The sequence below is a fragment of the Notolepis coatsorum genome (genome assembly GCF_963971535.1).
Source record: "Notolepis coatsorum genome assembly, chromosome: 1".
NCBI lineage: Eukaryota > Metazoa > Chordata > Actinopteri > Aulopiformes > Paralepididae > Notolepis > Notolepis coatsorum.
In genome coordinates this window covers 100,147,548-100,161,544 of record NC_140165.1, presented here as the reverse complement: position 1 = coordinate 100,161,544, position 13,997 = coordinate 100,147,548, and the positions used below count along the sequence as shown (strand labels likewise).

The window sequence follows — 13,997 nt, the reverse complement described above, 5'->3', positions numbered from 1 at the left end:
TTCAGTTTGTAAACAACGCTATTATTAGCTAACGTTAGCTGTCGTTCCTCCGTTAGCTTAATGCTAGCTAGCTGGCCACCTATCACTTCATGGAAACGGAGTAACGTCAAGCCGAGCCCACTACACCAGTACACGCATGAACTCGACACAACTACCCCGTTGCCAACGTTCGGTCGAGCGGAGCCGGAGCCCATCCTACACCAGTACACGCGTAACGCTAATAAATGCTCCGAGCATAGCTCCGGATAAATCTCTCGCTCTCTCTCTCTCTCTCTCGCTCTCTCTCTCTCTCGTCATAACTAGGAAGGTGCGCTCAGTAGACCTAAAATCTCCAGCAGCCACTCTCTCTTTCTCTCTCTCTCTCTCTGATCTAAAGATAAACAAAGGGTTTTAAAAGTGTATTTATCTTCTCGTATAGTACTAGAGAGAAGCTGAGGAGAATCAACCAGCAACAAAAGCAAAATTTGTTAAAAAAAAATATATATATATATATAATAAAAAAAATTATTATAATTTTTTTTTTTGGTATTGAAAGTATCGAAAGTATCGATACTTTTCAAGGTATCGTATCGAAGTCGAAATTCCAGTATCGTGACAACACTAACCGGTACCCAACGGTACCTTTTTTTCGGTACTTTAGTCTCAAGAAATGTAATTTACCTAACTCGGACGTGAAAAAAAAATCCAAACTTCAAATAACTACAATTTCGACAGTTTTCGGCTTGCTATTGCTCCGACTGCTTTGTTGTTGAATCAAGTCAAATCCTAGGTATTGGTAAGCATATATTGTGCGTGTGAACGTTGACATGAATTTTTTTCTTTTTTTTTCTTTCGGTATCTCACTTGAATTGATACTCTGTAGTACCGACGTGTTTCGGTTCGGTACCTCAAAAGTACCGAATTCGGTACCCATCCCTAATAGCCGTGCCCATCCCTGCTTTTGAAAAGCAGTTCCAGATTATTGCTGGTGAGTTGAGCTCAGACTTGTCATCCCTATCAAAAGCCCCGCCTGCCTCTCCCACCACGGACCATTGATCCATCGGGCTTCCCCTCTAGTCCCCCCTCGTCTCCCGCTGATGCCCTGGGATGGACCCGGGAAGCAGCTCCCTGTAGTCCCTGTGGAACCGCTCCACAGTTTAATGTGTCCCACTGGGCACCGACGTCAGAACAGCAGCTGACGGGGACGTGACTGAATAAATGGGGGGAAACGAGAGGGAGGGGGGGGGCTCAGACATGCCAAACGGATCAGTGTGAGTCGCCGTTCTGTGGTCCCACTGGTGTTGCATAACGTCCACGGTGGTGTCGGTGGTGCGCTCCTCCGTTGTGATCCATGGGATGCTGCTTCTGTTGCTCCGTTTCCTGTCTCCAGGTTAACTAGAGCAAGAAATGCTTCTCCCTATCCGCTATAGATATGATGAGGATGATGCGTAGCGGTGATGTAAGCAATTGTGGACATGCCGATGCCCCCCTGTGCTGATGTCTCTAGCGGTGATGTAAGCATGTGGACTTGGGTGATGCCCCCCTGTGCTGATGTCTCTAGCGGTGATGTAAGCATGTGGACTTGGGTGATGCCCCCCTGTGCTGATGTCTCTAGCAGTGATGTACGCATGTGGACTTGGGTGATTCCCCCCTGTGCTGATGTCTCTAGCCGTGATGTAAGCATGTGGACTTGGCTGATGCCCCCCTGTGCTGATGTCTCTAGCGGTGATGTAAGCATGTGGACTTGGCTGATGCCCCCCTGTGCTGATGTCTCTAGCGGTGATGTAAGCATGTGGACTTGGGTGATGCCCCCCTGTGCTGATGTCTTAGCGGTGATGTAAGCATGTGGACTTGGCTGATGCCCCCCTGTGCTGATGGGTGATGTCAATCTGGAGGTTGACGTCCATATAGTAGCTTGACGACATCGAAGTATTTATTTATAAAATGTTTTGTACTGTGATGCCCAGCTGAGCTTAATGAGACGAGCCATATGAAATCCGTTTTATTATTTTCCAAATTCCATTAAATCTTTTACCAAATTCATTTTTTTCCGTTTTAATATTTCAGAATTCTGTATTTAGCGTTTTATGCTCATTTTACCATCAGAAATAGTGTCTAATAAGTAGGGATGCCCCGATCACGTTTTTTGCCACCGATACCGATCGTCTTGAGCCATATCGGCCGATACCGATCCGATATCGATCGTTTTCTCTTCAACGCTAGAGGAACACAAGGAGAGACTCATGCGAGTCCTGAGCCAGCTGAAAGAGTATGGGCTAAAACTATCACCCGAAAAGTGCAAATTCTTCCAGACCTCCGTAAGGTTTCTAGGCCACATAGTGTCTGAGAAAGGAGTCGAAACTAGGGATGCCCCGATCACGTTTTTTGCCGCCGATACCGATCACCGATCGTCGTGAGCCATATCGGCCGATACCGATCCGATACCGATTGTTTTTGATTAAAAAGAAATTTAAAATTATTTTATATAAATTTTTTTTTTATTTTTTTTATATAAAATATATATATTATATAATTAGACTTGTACTTGTATTATCTGCGACTGCGAGACATCGCCACCACGCAACAAGTCAAAATGCTCACTATCTGCAAACAGCTCCACTGTCTGTGTGTACTCTAGTAGCCCAGCTCCAAAAAGGATTCTCCGGCGCTGCAGCGGGACCCCATTGGTAACGTTAAGTGCTTTGGTCATTTCACATTCAGCAAGCCCTCAGCTCGAATACGCATTAAATCAATGTTATAAGACATTGATATCAAGAGCTATCTGTAGCTACTGCTAGCCGGCTAGATGACGTTAAGACAGAACTTTAGTTCAATGGGACATTTCGTTTTGAACAGTAAACGAACGTCAGCTAACGCAAGCTAACTGAGGTATGAACATGAACTACTAGACTTTCTGGATCATTTGTTGATATCAGGAGCTATCGGTAGCTAGCCGGCTAAATACCGTTAGACAATGCCTACTAAACGTGAATAGTTGACTGGGTAATTTTGTTTAAACAGTAACGATAGCTAGGTAGCTAACGTTAGCGCAGGTCGAATGCAGTGCACTACAGACTCGAGCAGAGGAGCCGCACCTCTTTGTTTACAAACTCTACACGGGGCGAGCGGGGCTAGGGAGGAGGAGCAGCGGCAGTTTGCAGGTCGTGTGTGTCTGAGACAGACGGCGAGTGAGAGCTTCGCTTGATCGGTTTCCGCTATCGGCGAATATGTCTTAATTATCGGAATTCACAGATTGCATATTTATACTGAGTATCGGCCGATAACGATCGGTGGCCGATCGATCGGGGCATCCCTAGTCGAAACGGACCCAGAAAAGACAACCGCACTCAAAACCTGGCCAAAGCCAACCAAGCTGAAAGAACTGAGAGCATTTCTAGGATTCTGCGGTTACTACCGTAAATTCGTCAAATACTATTCAAAGATAGTGAAACCCCTCAACGCACTTACTGCCGAATACCCGCCAATGAAGAAGCATGGAAAAGCTACAGTGACCACCGAGAAGTATTACGACCCTAAAGCTCCCTTCAATGACAGATGGACCCCCGCTTGCCAGACAGCTTTCGACGCTATCATAGAAAAGCTGACAACTACCCCTGTTCTCGGTTTCGCCGACCCCGAACAGCCCTACATATTGCACACAGATGCAAGCTCACTAGGTCGCTTGCATGAATTGACATTGAGAAATTGCTAAAACTGGGGCGTCTAAGTGGCGCAGTGGGCAAGGCGCTCGCCACTAACGCAGGAGATGCTGGGTTCGAGCCCAGCTCTCGGCGTTGCTTCCGGCTTGGACCCATCTCAAACCCTGCCCTCTTTTCTTGATCCTCCAATCACAACTGTCTCTTACCTCGGACAAACAAAGTTGTCCGAGGTAAACGACAGTTGTGATTGGAGGATCAAGAAAAGAGGGCAGGGTTTGAGATGGGTCTATTGGGTGGGAAAGCCGGTGGGTGGGGATTGGATGTTGTGGACAGCGACTCCTACAGGTCGGTTGGTGCGCCTGTACAGCAGAATCAGGAAGTATCGGGGGCAGCGTGAGCCTCCCACGCGTTACTCCTCACCACTGAGAGATCGCGCTGTGCAGGTGAAAGATGCGACGGCTGCCTCCTGATGCAAGGCTTCGTCCACATTGCAGCCGACCAGTGGGAGGCATGGTCTAATAACGTTCGAGACAGGGGAGGGTAGAATTGGATAATACGAAATTGGGATGGGAGATAAAATAGAAAATGGGGAGAAAAAGTAGATAAAAAAAAAATTGCTAAAACTGATGCATTTACAAAGATACAAAGGTAGGAATGGAGAACAAGAAGAAGTCGAGGTTTCTCCCTTGATGGAAGTGCTTTATTAATCCAGAGGGAAATTCAGCAGTCGTGAGGTTTGTGCTTAACCAGACTTCTAAATCATCTCTTTAACTCAAATTCACCTGTCAACACAGTCAATGGGAGTGATCCACTACAAATGGAGGTCTGTACCATAGCTCTTTTTGTCATAGTAGGAAGGCTGGGAGGGAGACTAAGTAGGGAAGAGTCGAGAGGGAGACTGGGAGGGAGACGGAGTAGGGAAGAGTCGAGAGGGAGACTGGGAGGGAGACGGAGTAGGGAAGAGTCGGTAGGAAGATTGGGAGGGAGACGACTCGGGAGAGGAGGCTCTGCTGGGATCTGATCCCAGGCCAGCAGAGGGTAGCCAGGGTCTTGTACACCATCCCTCAATACAGACCATGTGTCTTCTTGCATTGAACAACTGATGGAGCCGAGTGACTAGCTGAGGCAAAGTAATGATTGACATATCATAACCACTGCCAGCGGGTCTCACTTCACTCAGATCTGTGTACAGGACGGGACAGAAGACCAACAGAGGAGTCCAAACTCCACACACACAAATACTAGATGTGGGATTTTCCCAAATAGGTTATAACTCTTATAACTCTCTGTATATTAATGTCCTTCTTCTTCTCTTCTAGATTACGTGTACTTTGAGAATTCCTCCAGCAACCCTTACCTGATTCGCAGAATAGAAGAACTCAACAAGGTTGGTAATCTCTCCATATCATCTAACACCCCCCCCCCCCCCCCCCCCCGACTCGCAGCTAGGGCTGGTAGGTAGACCGAATCTTAAAGGAACGCATCACCGGCGGTCAGGTGGCGTAGCGGAGATTGTGCTCGTCACCAATGCAAGAGGCTGCGGTCTCGACTCCCGGAGAGTCAGCATTGCCTTGGCTCGGGCTGATCGCTATACTAACTCGTTTGGCTGAGTTAGGGGGAGGGGAGCCGTGGGTGGGTCCTGGGCGTTGTAGACAGCGACCCCTACAGTTCGGTCGGGGCGCCTGCTCAGCGAAGGTAGGATCTGGTGAGAGGTAGTGCGGCCTCCCACACGTTACACTCTCCCAGTGAGAATCTGCGCGGCCAGGCTGGCTGCCGGCTGGCTGCACATGCGTCGGAGGAAAGCATGTGAGTGTGACAGTCTCCGGCCTCTCGGACCAACAGTAGGGGAAAGTGCGCAACAACCAGGAAGGGGGTTGGGAATTGGCATAATGACTAACAGTGGGATGGGAGAAAAATCGGAAAAAGGAGGGGAAAAAAGATTATTAAAAAAAAATAAAAAAAAAATAAAAGAAAAAAAGGAACGCATCACCCAAAGATGATAATTTGTATATAAATTACTCATCTGGTATTTCCTTGAATCAGCTTGTGCATTCAATGGAAAGCCCACCCCCCCTGCTTGTGCATTTGCCAGGTGCGTGAGTGGCAGGACCCCTGGCCAATGCACAAGTAGAGTTCAAATGCACACGCTTGCTCAGCACTCAGTTTTTATCCGGAAACGTTTTTGTTTGCAAGTTTGTTTTGTTTTAGTGAAAATGCATGCGTTTGGGAAGTACTGAGCATACGACTGGATAAATTATACTTGGCCTGTCAGACCCGGCATGGTGTTTGTTCAGCCCCACTCACATCCTATCAGACCCTGCAGGGTGTTGGTTCAGCCCCACTTACATCCTATCAGACCCTGCAGGGTGTTGGTTCAGCCCCACTTACATCCTATCAGACCCTGCAGGGTGTTGGTTCAGCCCCACTCACATCCTATCAGACCCTGCAGGGTGTTGGTTCAGCCACACTCACATCCTATCAGACCCTGCAGGGTGTTGGTTCAGCCCCACTTACATCCTATCAGACCCTGCAGGGTGTTGGTTCAGCCCCACTCACATCCTATCAGACCCTGCAGGGTGTTGGTTCAGCCCCACTCACATCCTATCAGACCCTGCAGGGTGTTTGTTCAGCCCCACTCACATCCTATCAGACCCTGCATGGTGTTGGTTCAGCCCCACTTACATCCTATCAGACCCTGCAGGGTGTTGGTTCAGCCCCACTCACATCCTATCAGACCCTGCAGGGTGTTGGTTCAGCCCCACTCATAGCCTATAGACTAAAACGATTTTGGTCGTTTTAGGCAAAGTATTTGATCGTTTGCATCGTTCTGCCACACGGAACTGCGTTCTGGCAGCCTGAAGACGGTACTTTTTGATACCAGCTTCCAGAGTGCGCAATTCTGAAGACGCCCCCCGTTGCGCCACCATATTTACAAGCGATACGCGTCTTCTCCTGAACCGATGACGCACACATGACTAGGGCTGTCTTAAATACTTCGAAGCTTCGTTCGATGGCACAAGCTTCAAACATTAAAAAAAAATCGAAGTTTAAAAAAAAAAGTTTTAAATTTGTTTTGTCTCCAAAATCTTGCGCCTCCATTCCAATGAAACGAAAGTAAGCGGCGCCTCGACTCCACCTCTCTACAACAAGCAGGTGGAGATTATCTGTGTTGAAAACAACAAGGACATGTGCAGCAGACATGTCGACGAAGAAGTCATCAGACGTGTGGTAACACTTGAAAAATATGCAAAGACAATGCCCAAAAAGGCGAGTGCCAGATATGCCAGAAGAAAATGGCATATCACAACTCTACAACAACTTTGTCAAATCACCAAAAAAACGTAAGTATCATTGTACACGACCGCAACGCCACACAAAACATTAATAAGGCTATGCCTATGCTGCTATGACTAATGTGTTACCAAGTTGGCTAATTTAATTGTAATCATCTGCTTTTGTAGGTGCATTGTCTGATATAATTATAAATTATAAATTAAATATAATATAATTGTTTGCTTGATAGATGAAGGTTGCAACATAATTATGTAATGTCATGTTGTTGGCTGTGAGAGCAGCCCCACTGCACCCAGGCAGCGTCACAGTCACGAAAGGGGCTACTTAATTAATTAATCTAATCCACTTTATTTATAGAGCACATTTAAAAACGACAAAGTTTACCAAAGTGCTGTACAAGTCCCACAACATAAGATATATATATTAAAATTAACCCTTTATTCGCCAATGGCGTGTTACCACGTCATTCTCCGCCATGCGTAATCTGCCAATGACGCCGTAAGGCGTCTTTGAGATCAATATTTCAAAAATCTGTGATGGCAATCATATTTCACCCACGGAGACTTGAGATCTCCTATTGATCTCCTCTCAACTCTCCAACGGTTCAAGAGCGCCATCTGGTGGCCGATCGGCGGATCGCCCAAACAGGAAGTGACGCGCCGGAAGTGGTGCTCGTCCATATTCGGTCCGGGCACTCGCTATCGTTAGCTGGACTCCAGCTCAACACACTGGACAGCGATCCGTTGCCAATAACTCGATAAACAACATGATTTGGACGTATATATAATTATACAACCTGGAAATGGATTGCATATATCAACATCCCATAATCGCGAACTTTCTGCTCCACACTGACCACCCAACGGTCAGAGGAAGCTGCGGTAAGTTTCAGCGTGTTTGAATATTATGATCCATATAACTGCTGTGATCTATGTATCGCCCATACTACATAAATGATTTAACATCGGCCACGGACTTATAACCCCCCCCCCCCCCCCCCCCCCCCTCCGGTCACCAGCAGATAATGAGGCATGATGCTTAGGACCTTGTACAATTGAATTTTTTTATCTGACGTCAATCGGTATCAAACTACATTTGATGATCTAATATATGTATTTGTGGCTATAAATCACGTTCTGCAGAATGCTGCAGAAAACGATAAAAACATATTTATACTTTAGACCGTATTTTAGTATGAAAAAGTGAATGAAAAAGTAGAACGTTGCTACATCCTAAACGATAGATACTTGACGTTGAATGGGCCATAGTAATGTCAATTTAGCAATACAATTAAAAAAGTTATAGCCCTGCAAAGAAGGGGAACATCTCCATAGACGTACAGTACTGGCAGACAGTGGATTAAGATCAGAATAATCCCTGGCAGATAAAGGGTTATATATATATATATATATATATATATATATATATATATATATATATATATATATATATATTTTTTTTTCTTCTCTGAAGCTTCGAATAAAAATCGAAGCTCGGCCCTGAAGCTTCGATTGCCAAAAAAACTTCGAAGGTCAGCCCTACACATGACACACATGCACGCTCACACACACGCTGTGCTCTCTGTCTGAAGCGGAGCGGGGCTCTGCTGTGCTTACACTTATTACACTGATGCAATACACGATACTAACTAGAGATTAGCGTCATATAGTTGGCCTTTTTCTGAAAACCCAAGCACATATTGTTCCATAGCATACGCCTTCAGTTGATCATGACAAATCCTCTCTTACCTTGATGATTAAAAAGCCTCCATAATTTAGTAAATAAACCTGAACCAGCCAGCTAGCATTGATGCTATTCAAAATGCTGTACACATTAGCTAAATAGCTAAACAACTAAATACAGACAACGTTTGCTAGTTTAAATGACTGGACACACACAGGGACAAGTTAAACATCAATCAATTAATTTATTCCAACAGGTAGTTTGAGCCACGGTCTCTCTCTCTCTCTCTCTCTCTCTCTCTCTCTCTCTCTCTCTCTCTCTCTCTCTCTCTCTCTCTCTCTCTCTCTCTCTTAAATAAAAAAAAAAATGTAGGAGCACAAAGAAATTTAGGAGCACAGTGAAAATATTTCAAGTAACATTTTATTTAATTTTTTTTAAATAAATGTATATTTGTACTGTGCGTGCAAACGGGAACGGGACACACATCTGTGCAATAGCACATACCACCAGTGGTGCAGTCGCGGTTACACGCCGTGTTACCAGATCACTGAGGCAGAAGTACGCGCGATCGCGCACGGATGTGTACTCGCGTGTACGCGCACACAAAAATGCGCTGTATCCATTCGTTGTGACCAAGTACCCGGCCACCGTTTTACATAACAAAAAGCGCAGGTAGACTATGTGTCTGGGTGTTGGCTATCTGAATGCATCTCCCCCTTCATTCTGTGTGACACAGGCAGTGGAGGTGAATACTAATGTGGCTCGGAATTCGTGATGGGGGTCCGTCTGCTTATGATATTGAATCAAGGCTCTGCTGCGCGCCAGCTTTCCACGCGCACATTCACACAAATAGAGAGCAAGAAGAGCTTGTATGATAGAAAGAAAAGATTGCACTTGCGTATATGCGCTTGTGTGTGTATAAATCAGTTCTGTGCGCATGCACGCGCGCGCGTGCACGTGGCGTGGCGTGTTACCAGTTCCCATATTACGACTGCACCACTGCATACCACCAAAGTCACTGGCCCACTGTGTGTGTGTATCTGCGTGTGCAAACGGGAATGGGACACAGACATTTGAACTATTAAGTGATTAATGCCTACTGTGGCAAAGTTGTAGCCAACAACTAGGCCTAATAAGAAAGGCAGTGACATTGAACAAAAAGGAGACACTGGCATTACCACCAGGGCCATCAGTAGAGTAGAGTATACTCTATGTATCGCGGCTTGTTCTACATGAGACGTAGTAAGTTACTATATCGTGAACATCGAGTATATGTTGTCATGGCTGAGATGAGACTTGCTTTTGCGCAGAGCTGTCCTCTCATTTCATTATAGACACATGACCAGCGCGGACCTTAAATTACATGCAATTGTAATTTCATTAGACAGACCAGCGCGGACCTTTAATGACATGCAATTTAATTGACACGAGTAATGGGCTAACGTTAGCTGCTAACCAAGTTATCCATGAGGACTATGCTAAGCTAACTAGCGTCAGCTGCTAACCCTGTAAAACACTCAAAGCGGACTCCACGACACTAGTTCCATTCGTGAGGAAAGGGGGTGGGTTATATTGACAACGCTTGACAACAGAAGTTTAAACATAACTTCATATTTATTGGTTATTCGTTTCTTTAACATATATCATCCAGTTTCCATCTCCGTGTGTTAAACTCTTCCTGTTTACATTCGAGTGTGACATCACCTACGGCAGCTTAGACGCTCAAAACGCAAACCTAGAACAAAACCCGAGGGGGGGGGGCTCTCTCTCTCTCTCTCTCTCTCTCTCTCTCTCTCTCTCTCTCCATTCAATGATTTAAAGTAGCCGAACGTTACAGTATAAATACTAACTGGATAGTTGATGATATAAACATTTAATTTCATTATATGAAATATTCTAAAATCATTAAGTCTGCTATAAGCCATTATCCCTTTGTGTGTGATTATTATTTTCTCACAGTAGTGTATATATATATATATATATATATATATATATGTGTGTGTTTGGCTAAAGTGGATAGAAAACACAGTACTGTGCAAAGTTTTTATATAAATGGTCTTAGATGTAAATAATTTTTTTTATTAGTGTGTCAGTAGACTACTCTTAGTACATTTTCATAAAATTATTTTTTAAAGCATCTTCATGGTTTAATAATGCAAACATATGTTGCAGGGACTTATTATAATCATCATATTGGCGTGACTGTATGCATCAAAGGGTTAAATCAAGCATTTTTAAGTGCTTTAGAGGAAATGTCAAAATATCGCGATATATATCGTGTATCGTGATATGGCCAAAAAATATCGCGATATCATTTAGAGGCCATATTGCCCAGCCCTACTGTAAGGTGCCCTTTCGGTATGCTTGTATGCTTTCTACAACGGAGTTCGGCGATTCATTTCTGGTCATGTGACATGTACGCCCAATCGTGGGACCGCAAGTGTCAACACTGGTTAAGCTTAGGTGCTCTTTCGAAGTTGGTTAAGGTAGAGTTTGTCTTAGAGCATGGCGATAGATTCTTTCGACGGTTAAGCTTAGGCACTCTTTCGAAGTTGGTTAAGGTTAGAGTTTGTCTTAGAGCATGGCGATATAACGCCAGGTGCTTTGCAGGCTGTTCGACGCGGAAATGGGCAAGTGGCCAATCATATTCGCAAATCGCCGAACTCCCGTTGGACGCTTTCGGTATACTACCTTTGCTAAAACTGTGTTCTCTGTTAAAGGTGGTAACTACTGGAATAGCCTACCAGTTGTGATTATAGAGTGCCCCACATACTCCATGTTCAAGACTCACTTAAACTGCATCTTAAGGCAAACCAGAACTGTGATAATCCTTTATCTGATTTAGTTTATGTAACTTGTTTCTTGTTTTTATTGTCGTTTTATCATTGATTGTCACCATGCTTTTACCCTAAGCAGGCTATTTATTTATTGAAAGAGTTTTGCTGTCTCCTGGTGTAAATTAGCTCTTGCTACAACCTGCATGTTTACATTTTGTATTTTGTACTTGATGTTCATTAACATGTGCTGTCCCTATCAAATAAACTATCAAATCAAACTACTGCTACAAAAGTAACAGTCACTTAACTTTGGCTTTTGCCCTTGTATGCATACATACTATGTTTTGGCTAGTGTTGCTCTTCTAGAAAAATAATCCTTTCAGGGTTGCCTATTGAAATACTGTACACCTCCAGTACAGAAACATTGTTTATGAGTTTGCGTGTCATGTAGACCATTGATTGACAGTCGATTCTGCCAATTACGTCACACCGCTTGCACTCCGTCGTCCGGCGCTGCAGCTGGACCCTATTGCCCACCTCTGCTGTTGATAACGCTAGCCAAGTTAGCTGTACACACATACACAGTGGGCCAGTTACTTTGGTGTAGGGGTGTAACAATGCATCGCAATGCATCGATCCTAAGGGGAAAATTCAACTGCATCGATTTGAAAATGTTAGAATTGATTATCGCAATTTTAATGTGTACACAGTGTTGCTATTATGTCAGTTACAGCCAACACAACGACATACGCTACTGCATCAACGTTATGATTAACAAAGCAAGGCATTCGTTTTGTTGCATTAACGTTATATTACTATTGCTATCGATAAATCTAGGTGTTCTCAAATCTATTGCTATTGGTAAGACTAGAATAAGTTACTTGTGTCTCGGAAAACGCTCGCATATCACAATGGCGGACTTTCAGGAAGTAAAAGAGAAAATGAGAGCTTCCGATTGGTCATTTCCTTTTAAATTTTTTTTTAACCAGTCACTTCACTCTACTGTGATTGGACCGTTGGCTTGAGTGCAATGTGGGACTTGTAGTTTTTGAACGATTATCAACAGAGAAAAAAAGCACGGTTGAGGCTGTAATCTTCACTCGCACACCGTGCGAGTAATTGATTTTTCCGTTTCGCACACACATTTCTAGGGGCATATGCAAGCAATATGGTCGCACTGTAGAGCCCTGGTCACGAGGGACACATGGGACAATAAAAGACGTGTCTGGGAGGACGATACAAACAGATTTAGGGACGGGGTCCCCAGACGGAGTAGATTGGTGGGAAAACTATTTAATTTATATACAGCAACATTTTTAGTTTTATTTGGGACAGTTCTCGGTTAGTGGACAAATGGTAGTAGTTTGCCGGTTGTGGGGGGAAAAAGGCATCGCCAGCCTTAAATGGAACACTAATCCAACCTGCATTGCAACGTTGCAGTATCGATGTTCAATACAGATAACTTGACTTGCATTCAATACTTTGTTCACAGTGCAGGTACTAAAACTGCTTGCTGGTCAATAATAAATTATTTGATTTTGTGCAGGCGAGGAAACTAACTTTTTGGCTTACCAGCCAACTGGCGAGTATCTAATTTTTTTTACCAGCCAAACAGATTTTTTACCAGACAAAAAAATCGCTAATTGTGATGATTACTTCTTTGTATGTCAAGCCACGTCAATGTTGTGTATGCATCTGGGTAGGCACACTGTGCCTTTAAGACAGCACGGTGGTCTTACGACAGTGCTGTGAAGTACCGTCAAGTGTTGTGGTAACGTTAGTTGGGTTGGTGTGCTGTTGATGTTGTGCACAGTGCACTGGTTGAGCTAGCCCCTTTCGTGACTGCGATGTGCAAGCCAGGGGCTTTTGAGCATGAAATAAAATGTTTAACCTTACGTCGTAGTCCGGTGCTTTTTTGGAAACATTATAGTCATAACAGATATACACCTAGCTGGCTGCTTTGAGCACACGGGGCTAACGTTAGCTAAAACGCTAACTAGAAGCTAACCACTGTATACAGTTCCAGTAGACAACATTACACCTCTGTGATTTAAATGTGTCCTTAGTAACTTATACTCGATGGTTGTACTAGGGTTGGATGCAGTTCCCCGTTGGTCAGTCTGTCTGTTTTCCATATTCTGCTGTGTTTAACGTTATCTGTTTGCGAGTGCTCCTGATGGCTAGCCTAGTAGTACCGCGGGACTTTTATTATTATATGTCCGCGGGTTGGCCAGTACTGCGCAAACGTTTATTAAACATTATATGTCCGCGGGTGGTCTTGTGCAGTGCTCTCGTGGCACTGTCAACTAAAGCGAACACTCAGAAGACGCGCACCGTTTGCCAGTGCAGTGATTGCAGAATGTTTTATTTTTTTGTATACTCGCCAGACTGGCGAGTGGTCTTCATGAATCACTCGCCAAACGTAAAAAATACTCTCATTTGGCGAGTAAAGTGGCCTAATTTCCTCCCCTGATTTTGTGTATTGATGTAAACCACGAAAGGTAGAATCCAGATTATTGAAAATTCTACATGGTTAGGATCAATTTACTTCCTGTTCAGTCAATTAAAAAATAAAACAGAAATGGCTGTTTGCTTGCTGATGATG

The 13,997-nt window shown here is 44.3% G+C and overlaps 1 protein-coding gene across 5 annotated transcripts in view; it reads left to right on the top strand.

Annotated features, from left to right (window-relative positions):
- mta2 (metastasis associated 1 family, member 2) overlaps positions 1-13,997 on the top strand; it is a 109,015-nt gene that overhangs the window by 33,890 nt on the left and 61,128 nt on the right. For all 5 annotated transcript variants that reach the window (XM_084328589.1, XM_084328587.1, XM_084328588.1 and 2 more), the window contains exon 2: positions 4,958-5,025. In XM_084328589.1, coding sequence (XP_084184715.1) covers positions 4,958-5,025 — 68 coding nt within the window. The remainder of the gene's footprint in view (positions 1-4,957; positions 5,026-13,997) is intronic.